This window comes from Opisthocomus hoazin, chromosome Z (genome assembly GCF_030867145.1).
Source record: "Opisthocomus hoazin isolate bOpiHoa1 chromosome Z, bOpiHoa1.hap1, whole genome shotgun sequence".
NCBI classification, from domain to species: Eukaryota; Metazoa; Chordata; class Aves; order Opisthocomiformes; family Opisthocomidae; genus Opisthocomus; species Opisthocomus hoazin.
The window spans coordinates 10,469,280-10,487,981 of NC_134454.1; the positions used below are offsets into that span (position 1 = coordinate 10,469,280).

An 18,702-nucleotide genomic window follows, 5' to 3' on the forward strand; every position below is an offset into this window, starting at 1 on the left:
TGTGAGATCCTGAAACTTACCATAGAGTTATCAATTCCAGTTTCCTTAAGTTCTGAATTTGAGGGAAAATAAAGATAACACACTATTTAAATAAAGAGCAAACTATCTTTTTATTTCAAAGTATCTTACCCTTTGCCACTTTTCCAGATAATTGCAAATCAGAACTGACTTGTAACACTTAGCAAATCAGAACCATTACAGCTTAAATCACTCATTCCTACAGGTAAAAAAAACCTCCCTTGACATACCCCAGGGCTGCAGGGAGGGAGCACTCTCCTGGGAGAACTCTGCCTTTCTGGTATGTTTTGCACAGATCTTACTCACTTTGCAGAAGTGTCCATTCCACTTACTTGCTAAAGCAAACTCAGAAGTTACACTCAGTCCTGAATTCTGGTTCAAACTTGTTTCTGACAATGCAGAAATTGATTCTTACAGTTCTGCATAACCATATTCTTTTATTCAGCTGAAAACAAATCAAGATACAGACTGCCAAAATGGTAAAGTTATTCCATTTATAAACTTCAGACTTCTTACTAAAGTAAGAAACAGTCCTAATGGCACCTTAAGGTGCGCTTAGTGCTTATTTCTGTGAGGAGGATTTGCATCACTTCTCACTGCAGCTATCTGTAAGATAAGAATTTGCAAAGTAGCAAATGGTAACTGCTCCTCTGGTTCAGCTGCTTTGCAGTTACAGGGCTGTGCCTCTTGAACCTTCCCTTGGACAGTTAAAGGCACAGTCTGCTCACACAGCTGCTGATCCATCATTTACCACGACCAGTTGGTCCCAGAAGAACGTGCTGATGTATACAAATAGGCTCCTGAAAGTATTTAACAGGGAGGCTAGAAAATGTCTTTATTGTTCTGCAGAGCAAAGCAATCACACCAACCCCATCCTCCTCTGAAGAAGTGCACTTTGCTCTTGACTGTTCAGGGCTTGGTAGCTGGCAAGCTCCAAAGTGAAGGTTGCTGAGCCTGATGTTAGAGAACGCAAAACTGTCGAGTAGCCCTGGACAAAATGGAGAACACATGTCACTCGGTGTAGGTTAAAGGGAAGATACGTTAGCACAGAAAGCTGCTTAGGTCACAGAGGGAGAGAGAGACAGAGTCAGAAGTATACTGCAACATACTTGTAAGTTAATTTTTCAATACTGCTGTATTAAAAGTGCAATACATGCATGAGTCAACCTAATAATACGCATTTCAAACTATTCTCTGCAAAAACTGTTTTAGTAGTATTTACTATGAGCTGAAAACATTCTGGTTTAACAATCCGAATCAGGCACAAAAACACTACTAGATTTGTGGGCGCTTGCTTCAGATCTTCAATAACTGAAATACAATACAAAATATCCATTCCAAACTTATTAATCCATAACAACAGGAAAAGTGAACTGAAGCCTAATGATTCTGAAGCATATAAAAAAAGACCATATTTGTGTTTTACCAATAATAAGATAATTGCATACCATCATTTCTGCTAGTGGAACAGCAGCAACCACAACTCTGTTATCCTGACGACTCTGGATTTCCTGAACACTGCCTCTCCGCTGTGCCAGGTCAGCGAGTGCTGCGCTGAGATGTTCTTCACTTACTGTGATTTCTAGGTTCATCAGGGGCTCCAGTATTTGTATACCAGCTTTTTTCAAAGCCTACATGGAAGGGAAGGAGAGTTATGTTGACTCCTTTTTTTTTTTTATTTCCCCAGAAAAATAACATAGTTAAGTACTTACATAACTCAAGCTAACATTGCCTCTCAAATTCTCTACTTCCAAAAGCTGTAAAGTCCCCAACAAGGGCATTACGCTGTCCGAGAAGAGCAATTACCAGATATCAATACACTTATAATAATTTTCCCAGTAGCGTATCGTGCTCTGTGTTCTATGGCAGCTTACAGTTTCACCGCACCTTTTGCATGCAACGGGAGACGCAGGCTGAGATCATTGTGTGGGAGGTGTCGGGGTGCACCGTCAGCGACTGCACAGTCACACCTATATCCTGAACTGGGAATCCAAGCAAGGGTCCTGAGGGGAAGGGAAAAAAAAAGAGAGAAAAAGAAAAAAGCACGCTAGTTTTTCAGAATATTAAGACACATGCAAAGTTTCAGGATTAATTTGGAGGTTCTCACTTCCCTCTTTCCCCTCTCCTTCCCTGTCCGCCCCTCAAGGGCGTGACTAGTGGTCTTGTTCCTCATTTTGTGATTTTGTCATCACCTAGCTTTGCCAATGCAGACTTACTCTCTTTACCAAAAGCACAGATAATTTTCAGAAACAGGTCTCCAGTGTGCTCATCCATACAACTGTTCCCCAAAACGTATTTTTTAATACATCATGTTATCTAAAACTTGTCTATTGGAACAAGACCTCATCTGAAAAAGCAGTGAAACCTTCTGTTTAACAAGAAGCCAGAATATCTTCTGTATTTTCCTTTTCGACACAATGTGATCACAGCAAAGCCCACTGCCAAAACTGCAGGGTTAACTGAATTCCATGAAGGATAAGCCAAGTCTAGTGTCCTAGGTAGGTTACCTCCCTCCGACCCAGGGCTCTCAACCAGACCAACCAACTGTATTAGACTGGATGGGAGTCCTGAACCACATCTGAGAAAAAAAACACATAGCTGCTTTTTTGCTACAGAGGACATGGCCAGACCTATTTGTTTATTTATAAAACACTTAATAGCATGAATTTTAGCTTGGAGACAGGACAGTTCAAAGAGCATGAAGAAAGCACCCAGGCAAGACTCACTCCACAGCCAGAGATGAGAGATGCCTTCCAACTCAACAAAGCACCATGGAAAAAACACCTCGTACTACTTCTTCTAGAGTAATTCTCATTTATTAATCCACTGCCTGTTAATTTTACTGTAAGGGAGAGTTCTTTGGCCACAAGTTATTAAATACTTCCTATTTTTAATCAAACATAAAGGACGCTTTTAGTCCTTTAGAAAGCCTAAACTTTGCAATTAGGTAAGGCTTTTTACATACACTTTGATGATTTAACGTATTTCAAAAAAAAAAAGGTCAGTAACTCTCATAGAAGTGTGGTACATACATGTTAGTCTCCAAAACCACTTCTGTCACATCACTGTGGTTTACATGATGTCATCAAATAAACACTTTATGCCAGATTAAAAAACAAACCAAAAAAGAACCCTAAGCTCACTGTTAAATGACTGAGAAGAAATCAGCTTTAAAACCAAAGGCATCCTGATTTCCATTCCTGGCATAGGGAAAGGAGCGTTTGGCAATTTTTTTAGTTAAAGAAATTTCAGAATTTTCTTTGCATCTAATGTTAATAGGTTCTGTCTTTTAGTTTTCAAGCTACCAAGAAGTTTTTCCTCCTGGAAACACATTAAATTGCTTCTTGCAGACATGTTAGACCAGTATAGCTGTCATAGCACTTCCTTTACCTTGAATGCATGAATTCGTGATTCCATTTTCTACAGCTCCTTGGAGTTCTTTGGGTAGCACTTCAATGACACTCGCAGCATACTCAATTACAGGTTTTGTTGCTGCTCTCTCCCCTAACCTGGGCCTCACCTCTAGCTCTGCAGTTACAAAATGTCGTTTATCTCCTACTGTTTTGTCCAGTACATCTGCAGGGGAAAGAAAAAAAAAAAGGCAAAACAACCACTTGGGAAAAAAGTTACTCATAAGATCATTTAAAGTAAATCAAGCTACAAAACACAGAAACAACATGTTCCTTCCATTCACTCATTTTACCTGTAGCTTGGGCAGCATTTAAGGTGGTTTCTCTGTATGCTATTTGAAGAGGTCCCAAGTAAGTCTCAATTCCATATTCACGTTTGATTCGGTCATGAATGATCTCTATGTGTAGTTCTCCCATGCCACAAAGAATAGTCTAGTAGAAGAGAGTTAAGAGGGAAGAGGAAAAAAATGCAAAACTCAGGTTTTAATATAAACTGTTTAAGCAAGGACTTGCATGCTGTTAATAGTCTCTTAGAAATATCTCAAATCCTAAGGAGCCTGGAGAGCAAACAGGACTGCTTTAGGTCAGCTGACATAACCACCATCTAAGTGAGAGGGCAATTACCACTACTGTGACCACTACAAAAAAGGCCATCTTATGTTATCTTAAAGACTATGTGATTAAAACGTTTTTAAATACAGAACTGTCAAAAACATGCAAAGCACGGGATGACTTCTGCTACTCTGTGAAGCACAAGTGCACAAGGCTCCATTTTAGTTTGATGCACAGAACTTTGTCCATAACTGATATGAACATTCAGAGAGTCCTTTTTGTTCAAGGAAAATCTCATCGTGTAAATGAACTAAGTGAAGGGTGGTCTTCACAGTTCTAAAATAAAGCTTAGTTATAAGGTGAGCAACAGAAGATTCATCTTACTTGTCCTGTGTCAGGATCTAGCTTCACTTTTAAACTTGGATCTTCACGCTGAAGGCAGCTCAATGCATTATCCAAGTCTGTACAAAAATATCAAACATTGTATCCAAAGAGACCTCAGTAATTTGAGAAGCACAATGAATGTCTAAGCATCACTTTCCTCACAAGGTAAAATATCATTCTCTGAAGGAATCAAAAGGACCCTAGAGAAGCACAGACTTTGGCAAACAAAGTCAACTCAAATTACAAGCAACTTGCAAGTTCTGATTCTTTCCAACAAGTCAACTGCATGCAGCAGAGTGCTTATTTAATTATTAAAAATACCATTTTCAGAGTGGTATTTTCTACTTGTATGAAGACAGAATGGAACCTGTACGCACTTTATTGAGCCAGATGGCCTTTTCAGAGATAAGGAAAAATTGTCCAATAACTGTTATATGATTTGCCTAAATATTTCAGGATGAGTTCAACACAAAAAGGTTCAAATTTTTTGTGTTTTCTGATGCCCCATTATCTTAACTGCTGAGGAAAGCAGCTACAGAATGATAAACTGACAGCTGAGACTGCATTTATCTACCTTACAGTCTTTGGAAAGCAAACAAACAAAACCCAAAAATACCACAAAGCAAAACATCCAAACCCCCCAAAATGAGGAACACCTTACAATCCGGCGGCTCAGCCTGCACAGATGTTGCTCCAAATCCGTGTTCTACCATCCTCCATTCCATTGTACTACACTGCTACTTATTCGTCCTCCTCTTCACCCCCAACCAAGCTCAGCTTTGTTGGAGTGAAGATACAGAGTGTAAAGTATGTATTTCCACAAACAGTCAAAATAACCACGTTCTCTGGTGCAGATTCTTGGGAAAAGGCAGTAAGATTACAGGTCACACTGCATGGGCGAACCCTAACTAGACACGCAGAAGCCTTGGTAAGTGAAGACTTTACACCATAGAGTAAAACAGCAAGTGCTGACTGAGAAAAGAACCCCAAACTATTTCAAGGTTATCTGTACTCAGGATACTACGTACAGCACACCAGTCTGACTGCAGCAAAACTATGCATGACAGCAGGAAATGAGAGTGCCTCCATCTCTTCTTTCAAAATGAAGAACTACTACTTTTCTAGACACAAAAACTAGAAATGTACTACTAGTAGTACTGCTTGACATAGTAACAGCAAAGGATACTGATAACCATGATCTAAAATATATCATCTGTGCAAAACACCAAAAGGACTTGTTAGATCACTGACTGATAAATCTGTGTAACTCACATCAACCAGGTGGGCATGGATTGAGGACGAGCACTGTTCCTTACACATCAGAACATGGTTATGCTTGAATGTCTCATTTGTAGACTATCTCATCATACTCGTAGGTAGCTGCTTTGTACCTTGTTGTTTGGCCATGGAAGGAGGTTCAATTGTACAGAAGAAGACGGGGTCAGGGATCTCCACGCCTGCCAGCAGAAGGCTCTCGACGTCACTGGTAGACCTCTTCTCTCCCCCAGCATCCCTTCCAGCTCGGCGTGCTGCAGCTGCTGCTGAAGCCTTTGAGGACACTATGGTATCTCCTGTGGCACTCTACAGATCAGCACCCAGTGAATCACAAGACACAGGAGAGGGAGAGGAGGGGATATGAAAAAAAATAAATAAAAAAATAAAAAAACCAAAACCACAAACCCCAACCATTTATTTTCCTCAAAACCACTTGTGCTAAACTCCACTTACCTACTTATTTATAAACAAACACTGTAACTTCTCTCTTCCAATAACTAAAATGATCTGGAAGAGGCAAAACTGTGCTCAGATTTAAACTGAACATTTCTTTGTCCAGTTCACTGCATTTTAAATCTAACTTACCAGTTGAGATATAAAGCCACAACAAACGGTACTGGTAAATGAAAATTTGCTTATGCACAGCAGAGTTGGTTACATTTTAGAAAATCTGTGCAAACGAGACCTATGCAGCCTGTTCAAACAGTAAAACACTGAATTAGGAAACTAACAGAAGCAAGCATGAAAGTTCACTGTTGCTTCTGGATACCGCAGAGCATCACTCTCCCCCCCCACAGGAGGTCTCTCCATGGCATTACACTGTATTTTAAGAGTTACAATATAAATACAAGCTCAGAATGCTACTAAACTACACCTTCAGTTTTCAGTCCTTTCCACATAATCAGCACTGCATCTCCCAGGTCAATTACTGACATTCGTACATTGTAGTATTTCATTTTAGGAGGAAGTACATGTACACGTAGTTCAAATAAAGCAAGTTTGCATATGTCACAATAATCAAGAACACGCCTGAGATACAATACCACATAAGTAGAAAGCATCCTGGTGAAAGAAGCTCCCTTACAGAATCAGTATTTTCCATTACCTGTTTTAACCCAACAGTAAGGGCAATGTTGCCAGGCATTAGTGATGGAATTTCAATTTGCTGATCAGCAAAAGGCAGCAGCAGCCGGCTCATTCTCTCCCTGAAAATGAAATTCTTGTATTACTCAGGACTTCAACAGACATTCCAGCACTACATTAAACCACACCTCTGTCTTACTCACGTGCAACTTTTGTTAATGTTATATACTGATGATTGAGGTTTCAGTGAACCTGAATAAACACGAACGAAAACTAGCGGTCCACGACATTTATCATGGAGAACTTTAAATGTAAGGGCACACAGGTCATCCTTATACCACTGTCTGCAAAATAAAAAGCACAACAGAAAGCATACTTGCAGGATTAATCTACTCAAGCTCACATTTACCTAAATTTTCACCCATTTGAGAAGCAACATGTTTCTCAATATGAAGAGGCAGATTTTTAAAAATCGTAATTTATACCAAAAAATATTAACCTAAGCAGTTCCAGCTCCAGTAAGATACATAAGATGTCACGTGACTCAGCCAATACTAAAGATACCCCTAGATCCCAGTTTTGTAAAGTGGCAATATCCTTAGATTAAAAACACACTTTAGAACGCTAAAGTGCAACTCTGACAACTGGAGTGGATACCACTCCAGTAGCACTGACCAAAGGAGGTTCAGTACTCGCATATATTTTTATGTCTGCACATCTTTATTGTTAATCAATACCTAAAAACAGTAAACATTTTTAAAGATATGAATGCTCTGTTAACATTTTTCATTTTCTCCTTTTATGCTTCCCTACTTATTCTTCGTTTTCCCTGACCCTCCTTTTCTCCTTGTACTTACAGAAACTCATATGAACGCTCATTAGGTGCGGGCAAATACATAGTAATAGCATCCAGTAATGGCTGCACCCCTTTGTTCTTCAGTGCACTGCCACAGAGCACAGGTACTGCTTTCTGAGCTAGCGTGACTCTGCGGATAGCAGACTGTAACTGCAAAAAAGAATTATCTTCTGTTAACATGTGAACCACAATTTAGCCTTAAATTCCATTCCAGCTATCAGATATTGCTAACAAATCGCCAAAAGTTAAAAACTGTGTTTGCAAATACCACATCACTCCTCCAAACTTCTTTCACTGCATTTAATGAGCTCCAAACTGTGAACCCAACTGTTTAGATGCTAAAACAGAAGATACCGCTTTTAAGATTTCTGAACATTTCATGCAGATCTGCAGCCGTTCTTGTTCTAACAGTCCTTTTAATTCAGATTGTTGCACCTCACCATTTTCAACACGCAGTGTCTGAAGATCCAACCAATTTGCAGCGGTTGAGATGCTACTTTTCCTAGTAAGAATTGGCAGCTCGGACAAACTGTGCTAAGCGTACCTGGAAATGCCACTGACCTTTCCCTAAACTCTTTCGCAGCAGCCTAACTTTCTGAAAACAAAAACAACAAAAAAAAACCCCAACCCTTCCTGCACAAAGATATCCTACTTTTAAAATTGTGCCTAGCATGTCTGAGAATCATAGTGCATTATTGTACAAAATTCATACTAAACATGAATATACTTTGTCCTAAATATACAGTACTGTAAATTCACTTTAAAAGCTGGTGCAATTTTTTTTGTTAATAAAAAATGCACATCTACAAAATCATAAACTGCATGTGCCAAAGGAAGAAAAACCCAGCCCTTCGTAATAACAGATAGTAAAAACTTGCTCATAAATAATGAAATGTAAATGTTACCTTGTCAGCTGGTATTAAGTCAAAATTTTCACTATGTTCTCCTAGAACCAGTTCAGCAAATTCATCATCCAGATCTGCAACCTTCAACAGAATAGTTCTTTATTATCTGATATACAGCAGTTTCACAGACAAGTCACAAATCTTGGTTATTTAGGATATATAGCTAAGCAGAGCAGGAACAAAGGCTTGAAAGACATCAGAGATCGTGAACTCAAACCACAGAAAATCACGGAGATGAAGCTTTGAAGAACGGACAGGGGGAAAAAAAATAAAAATCAACTTATAAAGCTGCTGTCAGGCAAAACATCAGTGAGAAAGAATGCTTGTACTCCTCCCTGAAACTGAAAAAGCGTGCAGCCATACAGTGACAGACATCCGTGAAGAGTATCTCAGATCTGCAAACAAGGCTAAGTCTGATGTAAGCAGCAAGAAACCTCTGCAAGCCAACAGATATACTGCTGGAAAAAACAGACAAGCCTTCAGGGTATTCTGACCTTCTTCATGTCAAAGGCTTGTAAGTCCAAGAGCTCATCTCTGTTCTCAAACTGCACCACTTAGCTTGACAAATAAATTAACTGCTCTTTAAACCTCCTCTCACATGCACCCTTGCACTGCGAGAGGCCCAGGACACCCTGCCTGCAGGAAAGGCACTTTGTCCCCTCTAGTGGCTGCAACGGCAATTGACCACATCCTGAAATTAATCAGGATTAATTAATTAATCAAATTAAATTAGAAGTCTAATCCAGCTACAACACGAGATACGAAGGAAAGCATTCCTTTAATTCAGTAAAAGCAAAGTGTGCAAGGTGGCTGGTATTCGAATTACTAAATTTTACAGTGTTTCTGATAAGGAGTGTTCAATGTGATAGAAAGCATACCAAAAATACTTTATGAGCACAAGGTTATCTCAATTATCACACTACTGGTCCACCCCTTCCTGCTTCATGAAGGGCCCCGAGACCAAACGAAAAACCACAACACCGTTCTTACAAAGCTTTCCATCTGACAGTACATTTCTTAAGACAAGAGGCTGAGTAATAACACCCCCATTTAAAAACTGGAAATATTGAAAACCAGATTGTGTATGTGTTTTACTGAACTCAGAGCAATATAAAACGGATCTCTCAGATTCTGATGTTTCGAAGGAAACTGAAAGCCTAGTATCATTTGTTTATGCACTTGCACAGCGTTATTCAAAGTCGTATAGAGGGCAGTCCTTCCATCAAAATGGATCAATATCCAAGATAAATGTAGTTGTTAATTTCCCATATTTTTGCTTATAAAAGCACGCATTCAAATGTAATCACTACTATACTTTTAAGTGTACATAAGTAAATAAAATGTAATAAAAAACCCTTTTTACTTTGAGAAAAGACTTGCTTAGAGTTTCTCAAGTATAACCAATTCTTTCTATACCATTATATAAATCACAATAATGTGAGACCTTAAAATGCCAGCTGAGAGGAGAAGAAAAAACACTCTGGACAAGCTATTTCAAACGTTCTGCACTGCTCAAGAGGCAAATCACTCTTTTACTTCCATTAATTCTTCCATCCTTTACTCCTTCTAAACCATCAGCTGTGCAAAACTTGGTTTCAAGTAGATCAAGTTTCTACTATCTTTCTTAGCTGCACAGTATGATGATCTACTTTAAGGAAATATTGATACTGTTCTTTTCTCATCTCTCCCACAGACTTTCTGGATGTATCTGGAACAAGATTTACGGTGGGATTCAGCTGCCTCTAGCACAGCATTTAGTGTCATTTTAACCAGCCTGCAACATCCCATCCATCTTCTAGCTGCCACTCCAGAAGGGTATGGATATCCTGCAGGTTCTGGGTCACATCTGCCAGGCCTCGTGTGAATGCCCCAAGTATCTTTTGGCATCTAAGACAGTACAAGATGCCATGTTAGCCAACTGAATGCTAAAGTTAGTGCTCGCTTTCTTCAGTTTCCTATTTATAAAGCAGAGAGTATTTTCCATTTTACACATATATTGTACGGTCAGGGAGTCCAACTCTATATTCAACGTGTCTTGCCATCACGTATTAACAGTTCTAGAGTGCATTAAGCATCTTGGACAGATGGAAAGGAAGTGAAGAAAACCTGAAATTAGTTCAGTAAGGACAAATGCACAGTCTCACACCTGGGACAGAACAAATCCACGTGGGTCCTGCTGGACAAGTGAGCATGAGTCAGCAGCACCCGCTTCCACTGACAAAGGCTAACTTGCACACCGGGCTGCATCAGCAGGAGCACAGCCAGAGGATCAGGGGAAGGGGTTAGTACCATCTGCCCTGCACTCGTGAAGCTGCATCTAAAACACTGCCTTGCTTTTAGGCTCCCCTGAGGCACAAAAGAGACTGACAAAGTGTGGGAAGTCCAGTGGAAAACCACTAAGGTGGCTGGAGCGCAGCTGGAGGCCCAGAGAGATGGGTTTGTCCAGCTTGGAGAAGCTAAGGCAGGATGCAAACGCTGTTTCTCTCCCTGCTTGAAATGGTGGTGGTGGTGGGCCTGCTTCAGGGAAAACAGAGCCAGATTCTCCTCAGAGGTACAGAGGGAAAGGAAAAGTAGCACTGTCACAGGCTGCAACATGGTAAATTCCCCTCGGACAAAAAGAAACCATGTTTCACCACAACCATGATAAAGCACTGGGACCGGCTGCCTGGACAGATTGTAACTGCCATCCTTAGAGACCTGAAAACTCAACTGAACAAGGCCCGAGAGATGTGATCTAATGCTGAAGTTAGCCCTGCTTTGAGCAACTCACTGCACCAGACACCTCCAGAGGTCCCTTTCAGCCTGTTTTTTCTACTGTTCTACATAACAGTTTTAAATATATTATGTATTTACTTTAGAACTTTACTTGTTCTATTAAGGTATTTCTGGCATCCTGGACTTCTTGGAACAGGTTGGGATCATCAGCCTCCAGCAGTGGCTTTTGCTCAAAATTTTTTCCATCATCCAAATCAGAAGTAGGTTTCCAAAGTATCTGTTCCTTAGTCACAACATCAACGAGTCCCCTGAAGGTCCTGGCTTCCCCAATGGGCAACTGCAAATAGAGTGGAGGTTTTAGACAACTGCAAAAAACTAAGAAAGGTGTTCCATTCAAAAGAAAGCAAATAAACATTTAATTTCTAAGCTCACCTGTAAAAGCAAAGGTTTTGTCTTCAACTTTTGTCTGATACTCTCAACAGCATACGTGAAACTATATTAAAACAACAAATTTTAAGTTACACAACACTTACTGATAGAGTAAAACAGGTTTACCATTCCTTATTTACTGCAAAAATTACCCCTAAAACTATACAAAAATATGCATCTGCATAATCAAAAATATATATAAATAGATATTAACATAACTGTCTTGCTCTATGCTTAACAGAAAAACTTTAACTTGATTAGATACTTTCTCTTACAAGGTTTTTAGCAATGATTAAAATAAATGTCAAAATACCTTGCCCTGTTTTTGTCCATCTTGTTCAAAAAGCAAATTCGTGGTACCTGATGTTTGTCCGCTTGTCTCCACACTGTCAGAGTCTGGGCCTAAAGCAAAAGACAAAATGGAAACATTCGTGCCAATAGCTGAACTACACACTCCCCACTACCGCTGAGGGACTGAGTTCAGAGCGCAGACAGCAACCGTGCTGAATGTGCTGCGACGATCCTGTATCCAGCAGCACAGACGGACTCCACAAGCAGCTTTGTCTCATTTCGTCTCGCAGCTGTCATTATTCCCCGTCCTTCACTAAGGGCACACAGGCTTACGGTCAAGGGAACATGGAGAGAAACTAAGCATTACAGGGGACATATATGGAAAAAACTCATTAATGCAGAGATTTCAGACTATATTGCCAAGACATTTAAGCACACGCAGGCAAGCAATTCTGTGACTACAGATGTAACACTAAAAACTACTGTGGTTTTGCTAGTAATCGGTGTACCGTTGAGCCTTTTATGATACACATTCTTATTTGAAAGTTAAAACAGGTATCTACAAAAAGCAGTTCAGATTCAGAAATAGTCTCTTACCAATACACGGAAATAATGCAAGAATTTCCTACACAGTTTTAGAAAAAAACCCCACAAGCAGATCTAATTGTTTTGTTGTTGGGGGCGGGGGCTGTGTACTTAGTTCAGGTTCATATACGATTGCACCTAAATGTTTTCCAATAGCATGTTAAATCATGTGACTCACACTGATCAGGACTCCTCTCGCCCCTCATCTAGGAAAAACGTACATGCCACGGAACATGGTGATTGCACATCATCTAACTCTTCTATAGGATTGAACTACTCAAACATCTCACGCTATGAAATCAAATTCCAGCCTACCTCCACCTTTCCTGCACTATGCCACAAAGGGCTGTTAAACAGGCCATTGGGGAGGGACAAATTCTCGCTGAACATTACTCATTTTCTAGATTAAATCAGAAAATGAGAAATGAACAGATAGGCATTTGTTTCCACTGGTGGAGCTAGCCAGAAGCGTTCACCTCAATCAACATTTGTAAAGGACAGCAACAGAACAACAAAACCCCCCAGACTTTACTGGGAATCCCACTTCTTTGCCTGTTATTAGCATGGAAATTCCTGTACACTACAGGACTTGAAATTAAATGCTTAGCTTCCTGAAACTGAATGCTGATCAACGCATCAGAAGAGATCACAGAATCACAGGATGTTTGGGGTTGGAAGGGACCTCTGTGGGTCATCCAGTCCAACCCCCCTGCCGAAGCAGGGTCACCTACAGCAGGCTGCACAGGACCTTGTCCAGGCGGGTCTTGAATATCTCCAGGGAAGGAGACTCCACAGCCTCCCTGGGCAGCATTATTATTATTTCAGCCTGATATAAGTCACTAGGCAAAAAAAAAAGAAAAAAAAATATCCAGCAGTTATTTTTACCTCAACACCAGCTGAAGCGTCAAACACAGCTACTGCGCCATCCAGGACTCTCAAGCAGCGCTCAACTTCCACTGTAAAGTCCACGTGACCTAAAAAACAATCTTCCTTTTATACCATCAAAACTCCAACAGGCAACATCAACAGGTCATTACAATTTCTTTTAATTTTTTTTTCTATCATGTAGAAACCACCTTGTTTTCACTTGCAGAGAAATACACCCATCAGTCCTTGAAACACACAAGATTGTTACACTGCAATCACAGAGCAATTTAATCTGGAAATGTTTAAAATTTAAAACTAAGACTTAGGTTCTATGACACCACACCTCATCTAGTCTCCCCTAATAATGTGAGTACTGCTAAAGTGTAGTACCTGGGGTGTCAATCAGATTGATTCTGTAGTCCTTCCAGTCAAACGTGACAGCAGCAGACTGAATGGTAATACCACGTTCTCGCTCTTGTACCATGAAATCTGTGACCGTGTCCCCATCATCAACATCTGTGGACAGGAAGCAGGATTACAGTTGGGTAGGCAAATAATTAAAAAGCTGAAATAGTCTCTGAGTACAGATGCCGAGAGAGGTTTGAAAATACTGTCCCTTTTATACATGTATAAGCTCTGTGTGTGTGTGTGTATATATATATATATGAAAACTAGCCTTTTTCAGAAAATTATAATGTCAGCTAACTTACCCAGGCTCCCTTACCAGGGAACAAATGCTTTGTAAGTCAAAGACAAGCAATTCAAACAACCTTTCTGATGTTCTTAATCCTAGTCACACCATGAGAAACTAAAGCAAATCACGAATAAACTACAGTTTTTAAAAACCTGGCTGCACTCACTGTACGGAATGTGACCAACATTTTAAAATTTTGTAATTAAAAAGTAATTAAGTTAAAACTAAGCTTAAGCAAAAAAAAAAAAAATAACACAAACAACCAAAAAAAGCAAAATCCAAAACAAACAAGTAAGAGGTTAGGTTTGGCTTGTGTGTTATTTTTTGTAATTTTTAGTAAAAAAAGCAGTTCCACATTCTTAAACAAGCAGGCCATGAAGTTCAACAACTCCACAAGCCTAACATCTTCTACCATTCTCACACACTGCAGAGAACAGGGAATTAAATTTAAAAGGTCAAACAGTAGCACAAATGGCAGCTGCTGTGACACTTTCAATCTTGAATTCTGTGCGAGTTTCTGAAGCAAGGAATTGTTCCTGTGCTGTGGCTTTCAAAAGAAATAGTTACTTTTTGTTAATCTGGTTTCTTTACAGGTCAAAAAGAGAACTGAAGAAACAGCTTTACCGGAATGGCCAATAAGCAACAAGTAAAACAAGGAGAACTTCTAATTAAATGTTAAACAAAACATAATGCACTAAAAGTAAAATACAAACCTACAATCTCCCAAACTACAACTGGCTTGGAAAGTAATGGGATGTGCATTAAAATTGTGCTACATTGCAGCACAACTTTGGAACAACCAGCTTTGCACTAAGTGTTCTACCAGCAACCTCTAACAGCATTGCACGTTGGTGTATACTATTAAATCTCTCAAAGCTACTGAAATATAAAGAGCATTTCTCACCTCCAAGTGTTCTTATGTATCCAGAATAATACAGCATTCTCTCTGTTGTCGTAGTTTTCCCCGCATCAATGTGGGCCATAATGCCAATGTTTCGGATTCTGCATAAAGCAAAAACATTGCTTTTACAATGGTGATTTTTTTATTCAGTGATACTGTTATTTGCATAAACATTAAATATTCACTGAGACTAGCATATCCCATGAGTAACATTTTTCCTCTGTTGCATATCTGATCCAGTGCACATTCTGATACTGAAGTACGTTAGTACTGAGTGGTGAATTTCCTTCAGATCAGTAGCACTCAAGTTCTGGAACAGGTTTCCTCACTTCAGTTCAGTGAAAGGCCACTTCTCGGCCTCATCCACGCCCATTTGCCTCCTCCCCCCCTTAGACAGAGGCAGCCACTCCATCCTCTCATCCACCCCAACCCCTAACACCTGGTACCTAAAACAATCCGTTGCATATATATGCTTTATGCCCCAAATACAGCATCCAAGTTCCTGCAAAGCTGTGCTTGAGTCTGTTCAGCTGAGACTTCCCTTCTGAAGTACCTCACCAGCAGCTTCCAAAACCGCTTCACTAGCTCTGTGCATCACAGGCTTGTGATCAGGCTCCATTAATGTTAGATGAATTCACCCTCAGCACAGAAGTAGTCTTCCAAGCGAACTTCACCCCCAAGCCGTTCCTTCAGCAGCTCAGCCCCTAATTACCTTGCCCTCCATACTAAGGCCCGCATCTAACACAGCTGAGTGCTCCCATTAACACAGAGTACACAGTCCGGCCCGTGTCTAGTTGCCAATTCAACCCTTCCCCTTTCTTCAGCTCCCAGCAAACACTGTGGATTTGGAGCTTCCTTCAGAGCCCAGTTTTGGTTCTGATGATGTAAACAAGAGACAGTCCTCTCTGACACCAACAAGTGCTCTCTGTTGAAGTGTCAGAACAGTAAAGTAAGGAGGCACTAACTCTAACTTAGAACATGTCACATGCATAGTTCATGTGCAACAACCCACTATTTTTTATCACATGAATTGCTCTGATTGTCAGTTACATCGAAAAAAAAGCTAGCATGACGTACCTGGATATATGAGGATTAATGACAGAGCGCAGAGACTTAACATCTCCTGGAGACAAACAAAACAAAACAATAATTTTAAGACTGACCTCAATGCAGAAATTACAAAGATTTTAACAAAATTAAATGTACTTAAGAAAATTCCTAAACAGCTTATTAATTAAAAAAAAATTCCTAAACAGCTTATTAATTAAAAATTGATAAATACAGTAGAGAGCAAGGACATGGTACAGACAACTACACAGAAACAGTGATACGTAGCAGCACAGGCTGTGTTGATGTCAGCAACCAACAGGAAGTCTTCTTCTCAGGTACGTGACTGCAAGTTGAAGACTTTTGCTAAGGTGCATAGTGCTGAATCCATTAACAACTTCCTTTTTTTAAAAAAACAAGTTAGTTACCCACCAATATCTTCTTCCCCTCTCCATCCTGATATAGAAAAAGCATGGAAAAAGCAGCCCTGACTTCCAACACTACCTTATATCAATCAATTTCCATTCAATCTCAGTGTAGCTACTCAAAAAAATAGCAAAAATCCTGTTAACTGACATTTTGTATTCCAAGTATCTTATTCTTCTTACACGCTTTTCTCCTGAATTTGCAACGAAAATACACTAATTATAACTTCAAACTTCCAACCACATTCATGTCTTTCTCCCCTTGTCCAGCGTGCTGGCTATCATCAGTTACTTGGTAACCAATTAATACCTCAGGCAACTGGACAGGGGTTCCAGCACACTTCACCACTGACCCGGCTTCTTATACACCTGTATCTTTTCTTTTTCTTATTTTCTAAAGGCTTTATACCACACACCTACTGAGAAAAAAGCAGCAATATGAAACACTTCTTTTCAAGCCCTTGAACCTTTTAACTGCTCTGTTCACAATTCATACACCAAATTCCAGAAATAAGGACCCAAAGAATACAATAGAACACAATTCAGAAAGTATTCTTACTCATTTTTAGAGTACCCCTTACTATTAAGAAAATAATTGAAACTTATACCTGGTGGACAACTGTAGTTTCTTAGAGCGCAGTTTTGCTGTGTCACACTTATGACTGCCATTTTTGTCTTCCTGAAATACACCTGCTTGAAAGGAAAAAAAAAATCATATAGAACATATATCATTACAAATAATTACTCTGTAGCTACGTTTTTGCCAGTTGTAGAAAACTAAACTAAAAAAACTATCTACGGCAACTGGTACTGCCGTTAGATATCTATATAGGCCCAAAATACCAGCTATTTGGAAGCAGAAGCATGAAGATGGTAGCATTGAGGTTTAAACGAAGTGCAATTCCAATATTATTTGGGAATTCCAGTCAAAATTTATGACAGCATCAAAACACGTTGTTGGTAGCCAAATATTTTAAATGCATCTAATTATTTGTGTAAATAATACAAATTTAACAATGACAAACGTTAGGCAATCAAAATCACAGACAACTGAAAAAGTTTACAGAAAAACTACAAATTCAACTTCCACCTTCTGACTTACACCAAGTCCAATTCCAGTGTGAAATCATGCAGTCTGTCTGAGTAACAATTTTTAAAAGAAAGAAGGAAAAAGAAAAAAAGTTCACTCAGAGTAACCCAAATATGGTTGGACGGGGCTCTGAGCAATCCGGTCTAGCTGAAGATGTCCCTGCTCACCATAGGGGGGTTGGGCTAGATGACCTCTAAAGGTCCCTTCCAGCCCAAAGCATTCTACGATTTCTTGTGCTCACAGAGGAAGTATCAAAGTTTGGGAAAAAGTTTACCTTATTGCATAAACTCGATGACTTCACTGCGTTCACCAAAAATTTCCTCATAATATTCAACATTCTGGCTCCCTTCTCTAAAGCTGATCCCTGCCAGAAGTGAACGTTGAGCACAGTGATCAGGTAACTCGGTTGCTTCCACATAAATCAATCACTGAACTTCACCGTTTTTCACGTCGGATCAGGTTGCTACTTTCCAGGTTACTGCTTTGCAGGTTAAATCGGTGCCAGGTCTGTAGAAAGAATGTTCTTAAGCCTGTAAAAAGCAGCAAAACCCGCGTGCCTACAAACACTAAAGATACTCGTTTTTAATTGTTTATTAATTGCTACAGCAATTGGTATTTGTTTTACTTCGAAGGAACCTGCGAGCTGTGAAGCAGAAGAACGGGCACCGCACCGAGCACCGGCTGCTGCTCTGGCCCCGGGGCAGGCGGGCACGGACGGCCCCTGGGACGGACATACCCGGGAACACCGAACACCACGAGGTGTCGAGCACCGCCGGGCGCGCCGCGGCACGCAGCCCAAGCCGCCGAGCCCTCCCGAGCCGGCGGGGACGCACCGGAGCCAGCTCCGGCGGCGGTACGGCCCGGTGGGGCCTCACGCCAAGGGCCGGGACGCTGCCGCCAGGCTCGCTCCCACCCCCTCACCGCGGGCCCCGCCGCCGCTCCTCAGGCCGCCGCCGCCCTGCCTGCCGTGCGGCGAGCCGCCGGGCCGTCAGCCCGCCGGGCCCTCCGCCGCCGGGCGAGGAGCTCTAACAAGGGCGGGCCCAGCCCCGTCCCCCTCCGGGACAGCCGCCATACCGCCGGAAGGCGCGCTCCTTCCTCCCGTCCCCACCGGCCCCGCCACCCAACAGTCCCGCGTTCCGCTCTCCCGCCTCGAGCCTGACGGACCCAGGCAGCGA

General features: G+C 40.8%; 1 protein-coding gene across 5 annotated transcripts; it reads right to left on the reverse strand.

The window, feature by feature from the left end:
• Positions 1-85: 85 nt before the first annotated feature.
• On the reverse strand, positions 86-18,592 carry GFM2 (GTP dependent ribosome recycling factor mitochondrial 2). Of its 5 annotated transcripts, none has more exons than XM_075446833.1 (21): positions 18,449-18,592; positions 17,802-18,034; positions 17,046-17,130; positions 16,043-16,088; positions 14,969-15,066; positions 13,761-13,886; positions 13,389-13,477; positions 11,941-12,029; positions 11,631-11,691; positions 11,350-11,535; positions 8,484-8,564; positions 7,580-7,728; positions 6,926-7,066; positions 6,745-6,844; positions 5,756-5,945; positions 4,365-4,441; positions 3,722-3,860; positions 3,409-3,594; positions 1,906-2,021; positions 1,467-1,649; positions 86-1,006 (listed from the first exon to the last, which is right to left on the reverse strand). In XM_075446833.1, the coding sequence occupies exons 2-21, from the start codon at positions 17,943-17,945 to the stop codon at positions 878-880; spliced, it is 2,415 nt and encodes an 804-aa protein (XP_075302948.1). In that variant the 5' UTR covers positions 17,946-18,034; positions 18,449-18,592; the 3' UTR covers positions 86-877. The 5 variants fall into 5 exon arrangements, with proteins under 5 accessions (XP_075302948.1, XP_075302949.1, XP_075302950.1 ...); XM_075446834.1 differs by having other exon boundaries at positions 17,802-18,057; XM_075446835.1 differs by lacking the exon at positions 18,449-18,592 and adding an exon at positions 18,361-18,431.
• Between the last annotated feature and the right edge of the window lie 110 nt (positions 18,593-18,702).